The 12,216-nt window shown below is 39.6% G+C and overlaps 1 protein-coding gene across 4 annotated transcripts in view; it reads right to left on the minus strand.

The window, feature by feature from the left end:
- SPAG16 (sperm associated antigen 16) overlaps positions 1 to 12,216 on the minus strand; it is a 423,943-nt gene that overhangs the window by 108,085 nt on the left and 303,642 nt on the right. For all 4 annotated transcript variants that reach the window (XM_067298501.1, XM_067298500.1, XM_067298499.1 and 1 more), the window contains one exon: positions 1,045 to 1,171. In XM_067298501.1, the coding sequence (XP_067154602.1) occupies positions 1,045 to 1,171 (127 nt within the window). The remainder of the gene's footprint in view (positions 1 to 1,044; positions 1,172 to 12,216) is intronic.

The following is a 12,216-nucleotide window of genomic DNA, read 5'->3' on the forward strand; positions in this document are numbered from 1 at the left end:
AAAAATGGACAGTGTCAATGTATTTTTTTCCCTTGGAAATGAAAATACCTTACTTAATGATACAGTAGAGAGCTCTGTGAAATCCTTATACAAATACTATAGAATTGATAGCAAAGTTTTCTGCCAAGTGACTCAATAGATTGATATTATGTATTCCACAGTGTGTGGGCCATTATGACAAAGTATCATACTATTATTAAAATGATTCTTTCATTCTCTCTCATATTTTACTCAAGCATTATATTTTATGCATATAATATGTATGCATAATATATAATGCATACACATAAATATGCCTCAAAAAATTATACATATTTAGTCTATATATTATATATTACTATATTGTATCGTATCATATTATACTACCTTGTATAAGAAAGATTTACTGAGCTAGAATCTAATTCTGTGCTGCAATATGAATACTTGTCCACACTTTGGAATAGAAGATTAACAAGATTAACATTGTTTTAAAACAAAAAAATGTTATACTGTTTTACAATAGCCCCACTTAAAATAGAAATGCACCTTCACTCACGGTATCGCTGACATAATAATACAGGGCTGATGGTGAAAAATAACTGGTTACTTCAATTATTTGCACGTAGAAGGCAATCTTTTCAACACAGTGAAGTTCTGAGGTAATTACAGGAAGGCTTAGTAAGGTTGGTTATGAAATGAAACCATGGAATAAGCAAATAAAAGAGCAAATAGGAGTGGAGAATAAACATCAGGAGAACACAGGTAATCTCCCCTAGTTTGCTACCCCCAGTAATCATTTCTGTATTTCATGCAACTTTTTGTAATCAATTGCACATTTTGTAATTGCACATTTTTCATTCTATATAAATGGACCATTAATCAAGTTTGCCCATCTAGTCCATAGAAAACAAATGTATTGATCATTAGTTGGTACAAACAGTCATAGCTTCTTTAAAATTAACACATCTATGCGGTTTCACACACGCCATCTAGCTCCAGAATTACTTTAGAAAGATCTCAAAACACAATACAGCTCAAGCAGAAAAAGTGGTTAAAGCATCCTACCAGAGGGCTCAAAGACGACCTGGTTGGCAGGATGCGGGCCTGCCTCTATGGATGCCACGGGGCCCAACTTCCGAACGTCCCACAGCTTCAGCACCCCACAGGAGTCACAGGAGGCAATGGTGTCACCCTGTCAACGTGGGGAAAAAAAGGCATCACCTCTGTACGTTCGCAAAGAAGAAAGCACATCACAGTGCTGGATACTCACTGATGCCAGACATCGTAACTGCGCATATTTAAATAAATGCAAGGTATTGTATGTTAGGTTATCAGTCTCTTGATGACTATGCTCAGTTGAAGACCAACAATACTATGAGACAGGTAGGTCAGGACAAAATGCAAGTGAAAAAGAACAAAGAGGCTACCTCAAATTCTGATACTAGTGTCCCTGAAAAACATGGATTGTGCTCATATTTTGTCTTCTCACAGAGACCAGGAAGGGATCTTTAGCCCTCATCTTTACTTCTGCCTACTCCTGTTGTTAATGGGAAGCATAAGATTCGTGCAGAACACGCACTACGCTATGACCGTACGTTCATTAACAGCCATGTCAAGGATAATCTCACGTCCTGCTGAGTCAGAAGCACACAGGGACTCTCTATGTAAGGAAAGCTAAGACGACCGTGCCTCCCATGCACCTCTGCAGTATTAATACCAAACCCAATCAAAAAAAAAGGGCAGAAGAAATTTGAATATGCGACATGAACCACCGCAAAAGTCAGTAAAGGCAGAGTCAAGGATGTCAAAACATAATTTTGGTTAGCTAATTGCTGCCACAATAACAGAAAACAAGCACTAATTACCAATATAGAAGCATCTACTTGTCCTTTAAATTTCCTAAATAAAGATTCAAAGTACAGGGAAAGCCAAATCCCCAAACCAGCTCTGCTAGTGCACATTTGGAGTTATCAAAGCCAACATAAGCTTTTTCCAATTTGTACAAGGGTGTGAGATTAGAGTGTAGGATATTTTTTTAAAGGAGAATCACAATGATACAGAACTGAGAATCAGTTAAAACACTGTACTGTGTCTATGACTTTTTTTTTTTTTATATTTGGTTAATTTTTATTTCTTTCATGTAAATAACACATGCAAGAAAATGTGTGGGGTCATCTAGCAAATAGAGGAATTAAGATCTGAAAGTATCCATTGCCTTCTCAAGTAGAAAGTAATAGCCTGCAAAATACTATCACAGTATAAGTATAATGCAATCTCTAGGTTCGTTTGGAGGAGAACTGAAATGTCAAAACTCCAATCTGGCTTGTTACAGGGATGAATACAGAGCAATATGAGAAAGTAATCAGTGCTTCGAGATCTAGCCCGCAACACATAAGCTCTCAGCACTAATTATTTGAGATAGATTTGCAAAAAGCTCAGTGACCATATCTACATCAGGCCTCAACCTCCTGGTGCTGATGAATGCCTGATGAGTGCCAAGAATGCCTTCGTTTAACTCTCTGTTCAGCTGTGCCAGCCTAATTCTCTTTCCTTTCATCTGGCTCCTTTCACAAAGTTCAGCCTATACAAACTACAAGGTCAAACAAAAAACCCCAAATACGACAGCTACGCTCTGAACTGCGGCATAGTTTGAACTGGATCTCAATAAAGCAAATTTGGAATGGAAAAAAAAAAAGTGATCATCATGGATACAAGACTAGAAGAGTCATCAAATCCAGTCCCCTACTATTACAAGTAATACAAGCAATCCCTTCAGCCTGACCTTCAGTGAAGTTAAACATCCGTATCTCAGCTGAGCAGAGATTTCAGTGAAGCTGGCATACTGCAGCAACAAAAAGTGGGAGGGTGGGATGCGCACCATCAGGTGGGATTTCTTCTTTAGTTAGGTCATACTCTACCGCTTGAGCAAAGGGAAGAGGAACTGACTACGTGCATATAGATAGATCTCGATGTTCCTCAATTTAATTTCAAGCTTCTGGAAAAATTTCCACACCTCACCATCCTCTCTTTTCTCTTTAAAGATGATGTCCATCATTAGCAACAATCCATTTAAGAAATCGCAGGTATCCAATATACTCATTATATTACAACCTCTAATATGACTTTGACAAATCTGTGTATTTTACTCCTGCTTCTTTCTGTCCATAGAGGTACTTTAGTTGATAGCACCGTTTAAATTTTGTTTGTTTTAGACTATGCTTGTCTTCAAACTTGTTTTGTATCTGTCAAACGTGCTTCAATTCAGTAAATGCTCCTTAATTACAGCTTAGGTAACACAGTAATTTGGAACTAGATCAATTGACAGCCCATGTGGGTAAGAATGCACATAACCCAAATCAGCGTAGTTACTGCAGACACTTCACTCAGTGCTCTGCAACTCCTCCTGATGTCATTGCACTTGTATCAATGAATTTTCAATATGACACTTCTCTCTTAAGTACTAGTGTGATCCAGCTAATGTATCATAATAACACCAAGAACGCTTCACTGAAATAGATATTATGCAAATATTGGTCAGACACTGTCCCTGCCTCAAAGCGACTGTAGAGCTGACTTTGGCTTTCCCACTGGCCCTGATGAAGGGAGAGTTAATAGTTGCATTATTATGAGGAAAATGCTCTGATCTACATTGACTACAGGTTCTCCCTTCTACGAATTAATTTTGCTACAGAAGCTACAGGAGCAGTGCTGGGGAAGCCTGGCACTGGAGCAGGGTGAACAAGCAGGAGGAGATGGTCCCGCTCCAAAGGGTTTGTGGTCTTTCTTAGTGGCAAGATCAACTAGCTCTTATTGTGCAAAGTCAGCAGACTTTTTATCAGTTTCCTCCCAGACGCCTGGTATAAACATAAGCCGTGCATAAAATGAAACACAAAAATAGCATATTTTACTAGACTGCTGTGAAAAGGCAGTGGACCGTACCTGCAAACGGAACGAAGAAAGCACAGGCTTCTGTTGGAAACACATCAGCACATGCCTACAGGTATTTTATCAGCCTCGGCATATTCTGTTAGCTTATTTTTAAATGTGTTTATTAATATTGATACCTATGCAGCTGCTACACTACAAGCATAACCAAAAGGATTTTGTAAATGACCCAGCTCTCATATTTGACTTCTTCACTTGATGTCATTTCTACTACCTACCTTCTCTAAATCAAGTGAGCTGGAGATGTGGGATAACTTTTGGGTAAGGACAAACAACCCAGGAATGTAGCTGAGCTTAAGGCTAATTTGAAGCTACATGCTATTTAAAGAAGAAGAGGGGATAAGTCATATGTTAAACTAACTCATTTGCCTCTGGCCATCAGCCACTTTCAAAAGCTTTAAAGTGCAATCATACTGAATCCTTATAAGAGCTTTTGTTTTTTTTTTCCTTTTGCAGTTATTTTTGTTATTAATGGAAGTCTTAGTCTTCCTGTTAGTTTTCTTCTTTTTGTTTCTTGCCACACTAAAAAGACTGTTTTACGATACATTTTACTGAACAATAAGCTGGACAATCAGGGCTGGAGTGATTTTCCTGCATGTGAAAGGAGGAGACAATGAGATCCAAGTCGGAAATGTGGAAAAGCAGTGCCGATTTCAGTTGGATTCTCATTTACACTGCGTTTTATGCCGCAGCAGAGGAAGCTCACTTTTATTACTCCACCTAGTCAAAGAGCGCGTGGCGTGATTTGTAAAACTGGCAAGTTGTTCTTCCCGTTCCATACAAACAAGCTTGCACTTTTTTGAGTGCGCATGCTAAAGTAATTAAATAAGAAAGAGTCTCGTTAGGAATTTATGCAAGTATTCAGTTCGCCTGGATTCAAAGACTGGTTCTCTCTCAGTCTCCACATGACTTTGCAAGTCCTTTAATTCCCATAACAGTCCCAGATCCCAGCTCTTTAACTTCCTTGCTTTCTTAAAGCAGCTCTTCATATACAGAACATCTCCCACTAAACAGCAATGTGCAGCCTCACATACAACATGATCCCAGTCCTGAATGGCACTTACAAACCATTGTCATACAAATAATTGTAATATGAAGATTATATTTACTGATCTCAATACCAGGAATTAGCATATTTATATAATTTCCAGTAAGCTTGTTTAAAGCTCTACTTCCTTCTGTTTTGAAATCTGCGTTTCTCCTGTAAATATTAATGATGATTAACAATGGCACTAATCACCAGGTAAACTTTCAGTAAATGTTTCCTGAAAATTACTGTATCTCACTAGCAAAAATGATAAAAATCTGAATAATTGTGTCTCTTCCTTATTAATGCACCTCTAGATTTACTGCTGATAGATCATTGATATCTGAATTGCAATCAAATGGCTTTATCTAATTTAGACTGCAACAAACTCCTCCCAGAAGCATTTTCTTGAAAGTTTAATTCTGCAGGTGGGTCAGCAGTTGTTTTGTGGCATTCTGCAAATACTTTTAGAAAGGTAAAATAGGGAGTGAATGAGTAACGCTCATTTTATAGGTCTGGGAATGTTTTTAACATGCAAGATGATGAGGTAATTAAACTGAACCCACAGCTAGCAAAGGCAGATGCAACAAGTCCATAGTCAAATCAAACTCACAGTCTTTTGTGAGACTATACTGAGATTTTCATCAACCTCAGTGGAAACAAAATCAAGCTCTAGCATCCCCTTTGCTAACTGGGATGAAGTTTGATTATTATTTCCTGTTACTACTGGGAATCGGGTTCACCTCAGCATGACAAAGCATTCATGGAAGAGAGACTACAGTGACACCTATGCTGCGTACATACAGACATGCCCAAAGCAGTTGAATTACACATGAAGGCTAAGGACGAGCCGCATCCCGCAGTCCCTGTTTCCCCATCATCCAGACCCATTAGCCTTCATTAGCTTCCTCATGGAAACACGTTACCTGCAGCAACACAGCAATGAGTCTGGATTAGCCACTGGAGTAGTCAGCAACTTCCCCAGGCAGCTTTGGCCCTGCTGTGGTCGATGCTGCCCCGATGAGCTTGTTATCAGCCTTTGAACCAACTGAAAGCAGTTTGTCCTGCAAACGCGCAGTGTGCACAGAGCAGATGTGCCTGCGAAACTCCCTGCCATTAAGTCCCAGTAGATGAAATGGCCATACAAGGAATAGCTTCAGCTGTCTCAAACTGAGATGGACTAGAATAATTTGCATTTCTAAGACACATCCTGTGGGACACATCAGAAGTCACTTAACTATACCACCCTTTAATATGCCTTAAAGTGAATATTTTTAAGAGGAATCATTATCTCCCACATTTATAGCACGAAGCACATCAGAAACCTGATGAGTGTTATTACCTCAGGCCTTGTTGTAATGCAAAAACTAAACTACAGTCAGAAAAAATAACAGGGGGCATAGATGGCAGACAGTCCCATCGCCTTGCATGGGGGGAACTGGGATTTCTGAACAGCAGTGAGCAAGGGTAGAGGAATCTCAAGGGAATCCAGGTGGAGGCGGGTGAATCTGCCGGAGCTGTGGCAGGGAAGAGAGCTTAATGTCCAATTAAGCCAAATGAATTATGTAAAATATGATAAAGATGGAGGGAAAAATGCAGATGTAATCCATTATTAGACTGATGACTAATCAATCACCACCCATTTTTCAAATATCAGGCTTAAATCATCCTGGTTTCAAAAGAAAATAGTATCACCTTGGAAAGAGATGAAATTAACTTAGCCTGGCAAAAATGCAAAGTTACATTGCTTACCATTTCTAAAGAGTAATGGTCTATTTTTAATAATTATTTTCATCAAGAGTGTGTGTGTGGTGGGGGAGGGATGATTAAGGGTTACTTAGAGCCAGTGCCAGTGTTTTTCCATCTGCTTTTTACTAGCCTTTTTTCAACTTCTCCATCATGACCAAAGCAACAAAGCACCATCTATCTCTAAAGGCAACCATAGAAGACAAACATCTAGAGCTCAGGCAACTGGGATCTGGCCCTCATTTCTTGCGGCATTTTTTAAAAGCTCTGATTAGCTGACGTCAATTAGTGAGATTAGCTCTTCAGGAGGTGGGGGGGCATCCAAGATATAACTGTGGAAAAAATCGCCTCCAAGAGCTTCCCTGTTGGTTTCTGCAGATGAACTCTCCAAATTTGCCAGCAGTTGTGAATGAACAACTACTTATTTCGGACCATCTAGCTGACGGCTCAGACTGGTGGGATTCACTGTAAGAATTTATTCGGTTATTTTTGCCATATCTGTTGTGATCACCGTGCTAACTTCTGCCTTGATATTGTGGCTCAGGGTGCAGGTTTTGAAGGTTACTGACTGTGCGCTGCGGGGCAAGAGCAGCCTCCTTCTCTAACCCTCCTCCGTGTGTGCTGTAAGCATTGGACAAACAAGCAATACAATATCTATTATTAAAAAACATCCAAAAGCATTCAAAACGACCAAGAGTCTGTTCCAACCTCTCTCTCATTCCCATTTACAGGGCAATATCAGCATCTATCCCACTAGTTCAAAGGACCCCCTTAGGATAACTAATGTTTTATGCCTGTGGGAAGCAGGGCTCATTCCTGTCCCGGCTCTAATTCTTTTGCCAGCTCTTTTTTCCTTCAGGCGCCCCAGCAGCTGAGCTTCATAACGTACACGACAAGTTAAAAGCGTACTCTACAAACATAGTAGGGGAATTCTGTTCAACGCTTTCTCCTTTCACACATGACACTATAGTCCAGAACAGAGAAATATTGATTATATACTGTAACGAAGGCGAAAGAGCGTTAGCTGCTCCAGAGTGCTGTAAAAACATAGGGTTCCTCCAACAAGCCACTCCACAGTGCAAGACGTATTACTGTTCCTGCTGGGACATGCTGGGATCTGACCAGCTTCAGTCATGACAGGAGGAACTGGACTGTCCTGATGTATTTGGAAATATGCAAGGGGGAATGACAAGTCCTGAGGAGAAACATGAAAGAGGGAGATGCACAAGGAGAAGCTCCGACTGAGGGCGAGTGTGGGTAGGGCAAACAACCCAACAGAGCCAGGTGAGCAACCAGGCAATGCTCGGGAGGGGGTTAGAGCAGAAGGGAAGTTCATTGGGGAAGGGTAAAGAGGCACAGAGATGTGTTTACCTACTGTGATCAGTGACCAAAAGTCTATGGCTATTAGAAAGTGGAGGGGAAACAAATACGTCTGAAAATGGAAAAAAAAAGATGTGGCTGAGATTTCTGTGCTGATAGTTCCATTAAAAAAAATAATCAAAGCAAACGGCAGAAGAACTTGGCTGCAGGAGGATTTCTAGTCCTACCAACTTTCAAAAATAATGATGGATCACAGTTCTTGAGTTTGTTTACCCGCGCTCGGCAGGCTTCCCTCTTGCTGCGTGGAACACAGGGATCCTCTCTTCCCTTTGCCACATCAAGTAGTACGAAGTGCCTTGTGGTGTTTGCGGAGAACAACACATGCTAGGCTTGCAAAAGCCCTTTGCATAAATTTACATACGAAACCCAAGATCACTGTACTCCCTGCAGAGTTACTGCTAGCCATAGCTCACTTGAAACAGTACTGCAAAGAGAGCAATATCCTTTGCAGAGAGGTTTAAGATAATCAATTTTGTTTTTCCTTTCTAACCATCAAAGCAGTGCCTCTGAATCCTGGGAGCTGAGCAGTGAGAGGAGGAGAGGAATGATAATTGCCGTTCCTGGCTTTTCTCAGTATTTTGAGAGATGCCATGACTAAGCTGAAGTTAGGTAACATCGTTACCTTATTAGACACTCCTGAGAGCAGTGAGCCTAACAAATTCCTAAGGTATGCCCTATGTTCGTGTACAGGTATTTTATTGTCATTCAGTTCCTTCAAGTTTAAAATGGTATATTTTAAAAAACTGGGCAGTATTCACTGTAATAATGCTGATATACACATAATACATGCTATTGCAAATTCAGAAATCAGTGTTAGTGGCACTAGATCAATTGCTGAAATATGAAATTGTCCATTTTAAAATTTAGAGAATTTAAGACACTGAAAGAAAATAGGTGACAGCTATATATCCTTTTTTAAAACAAAAGTTATTCTAAGAACATACAAATTAAAAAGTTCAACTGAATATTTGATTCTTTATCTTGTCTTTGGGCATTTTTTAGGGAAGCAAAATGCATAAAGAAGAACTATCAACAGTATTAAAATACATTCTCAGAAACCTGGCCAATTCTGAACTGTGATAATTCTATGAAGGTTTCTCCCAGCTTCAAAAGATTTCAGGCAAAAGAATGATCAGCTCAGCAAATTCCACCCCATTATTTCAAGAAATTCCTCACAAACAAATCAGTTAAATATCAAAATTCTACATTCCTATCCCTGACAGACTTCAGCTTTGCATCCTCAATTATTTTCAGATTAAATCATTCCGATATTCAAGTACCTTTTAACTCTGATGTTTATCCACCTGCAGATTAATTGCATCTTAATAACAGAGAGGCCTTTCCAAATGTGGCCCTGCTTCCATTCTTCCAGAAATTTATTTTAAATCCAATTTTGCTATTGTACAAAGCCATGTCGTGTACAACCATGCATAGAGCATTATTTTAAGCACCTCGCTTCCCTTTGGCTATGGTCTGATGGTAAGGTGTATCCAGGTCTAGAATCCTCTTACCAGACACAAATCATCGATCTAAACCAAAACCACTTCTCCAGACCAAATTTAGCTTGCTACAGATAGCAGGTATTGCAAGATGTAAACTGGCTCCTGCAATGCCAACCCACATCCACACCTGATCCACGTCAACCTGGTGCCGCTGGGTGAGCTGGAAGCAAACAGATTTGGCACTACCACCCAACCGAAGCATGGAGCCCTGAGCACTTGTGATCATTTCCGTCCAAACCACTGATAAAACTGGTATTGCAAATAAAAGCTCAAGTCTCACAATATATTGAGAAAATTACTGTCACACGAGGGAGTTACAGCATAGAGCGTAGGGACAGGACGCTGCTTTCTCATGTATCTTCAAACATTATTTCCTGTGAAATATTGCATACGGAGGCAAGTTGGACTATATTTCACGTGGGAAATTGAATAAAAAACCCTACATAGATGTTGGTATTCTGATTTTTTTCTTTTTTTGGTATGTAGCAAAATGACAAGTTTAAAAAACAGGTGTTGACATGAAAAATGAATTATGTTGGGACCTGGGACCCACACTGTAAATCTGCCGCAGGAAAGTCTGGCATGCTGGGCCAGAAGATGTAATTTTTAAGGATTCTTATCCCTGCAGTTGCAACTTGGGATGCACAAATTAATTCTTCTCCTCTAAGAAAGAAGGGCAAAGTCTTCCACGCTGCTAGCAGTTTTGCATGCTAAACAGCATTTGCTTCATAGACTGTATACACAGAGGGTCACATTCACTGAAGAACACAGAATTAAGCAAACAAAATCACATTTAATGAGATCATCTCTTTTGCTTTCAACTACACTTATGAGCAAGTGGACATAACAGTATACTTATTTGTAAACGTGATGTCTGAAAACATAAAAGAATATACCATATGGTCAGTTAATTATCAGTTTCTCCCCAGGATCTTGTCAAGAGTCAAGCCTACCTAAAATGTACAGTTTTTTTAAGTTACTCAAAATCAAATTAAGCCAAGGCTAGTTAAAATAACGTCATACTTCCTGCTCTTTAGACATTACACAGTTGTCAAAAATCCAAATGTCTATTTGTCAATGCATCATCTGAATTTTTTAATCATGAAACATTGACACAAACTTGTGTGATATCCCCAGATCCTAATGAGGACAAAATTTGATGAAAAGTTTCAATTGGAGAAGTTAAATGTTTCATTAAGTGCTGGTTCAACACTTGCCTGCCTATATCTGAATCGTCTCCGGCTTCGCAGTGACGCAGAGTGTCACTCGGAGCAGGGACAGCAGAACATCCTGTTTGATTCAGTCCAACCGCAAAGCCTGGCCCAGGAGAAAGGATGAAAAAGTGAAAGCTGTAATTCAGGTAAGAAATTATAAGGGACTAGGTATGCTGTACACTTAAAACAGGTAACATTCAATTTCCCAGAATTTTCCAAATGTAAAATATTCTCAGAATACTTTATAATGTTCTATGAATACACTCAGAAGTTTGAGTAAATGTATATTTATTTAGCAGTGAAGTGTTAACGGATCAATTCTCCTGCTCATTTATTAACAAGACAAATGAATATTAGAGATAGCATGAATGCATGAGAGAGTACTGTGGTAGCGACAGGCAGAGAAACACTCCCTGCCCAGATTCTTGCCCCAAGTTCTTCAAGATACACCATCTCTAGGTTGTCCACTTCTGGAGGATAGAGGTCCTAATTTTTAGGATTATAAACTTCTGGTCATCACGGTATACATGGCTTGCTTCCAAGCAGGAGCAACTGCCCACAGTTATTTCACTTTTATGGAGTCCAGGTGTTAGCAGATACCATATTAATCTAACATATGTTTTGCACTCACAAATCCAAGACCATGGAAAACTACTGGGACACATCAAAGAGTACCTAACACCCAGAGGACAACAAAGGGATTAAACAGGTTAGGAACGCAATGCATCTCACAGGACATGAGACCTTCAGGTAATATCTGCAGACAGGCAGCTATCAATCAAGTAATGTCTGGCGACAGAGAAGACTGAGCTGAAAGTGATGTCTCTACAAACATCATTACTGGAAAAAACTATGTTCCTTTCTGTCCGTGAAGCTGTCGTGTATTTGGCCAAGCAAGGAAAGAGAACATGAGGCAGTGGCTTTTTCAGAAATAATCAGTTACAGCTAGATTCTTTGATTGCCATTTCTTGACAGGTTTGAAATATCTTCCCAGATCCTACCGTCAGGAAGGTAGAAAGAAAGAAGGTCTTCTCAAATTCAAGCTTTGCTTGTTTTGGTGAATGAAACAGGATCCTTTGCAAAATACTGAGGGTACTTGCATGGTGACAACAGGCAACACCAGAAGGGATTCCTGGGTTTAAAAGAAAGACAGTCAAACCGTGTGGTGAACAAAAAAAAAGATATAAACCCCTAGGCAGGAGAAGAGGGGTGAAGTTCTCTGGCAAAATGAGATTTCTCTTCACCTCTCCTATAATGCAAAGAGTCAAATGCCCAAAAGAAAGTGAGTTTTCTTGATCTGCAATTATTTTTGGAGCTAGTAATCTTAACAGGATTGGGTCTAAAATCACAATAAATAAATTACACTGGGGAGAATGAAAAGGCTTGTTAATTCCAAGATTCCTAAGGCAGCTTAGACCTTGAG

This window comes from Apteryx mantelli, chromosome 6 (genome assembly GCF_036417845.1).
Source record: "Apteryx mantelli isolate bAptMan1 chromosome 6, bAptMan1.hap1, whole genome shotgun sequence".
Classification (NCBI taxonomy): domain Eukaryota; kingdom Metazoa; phylum Chordata; class Aves; order Apterygiformes; family Apterygidae; genus Apteryx; species Apteryx mantelli.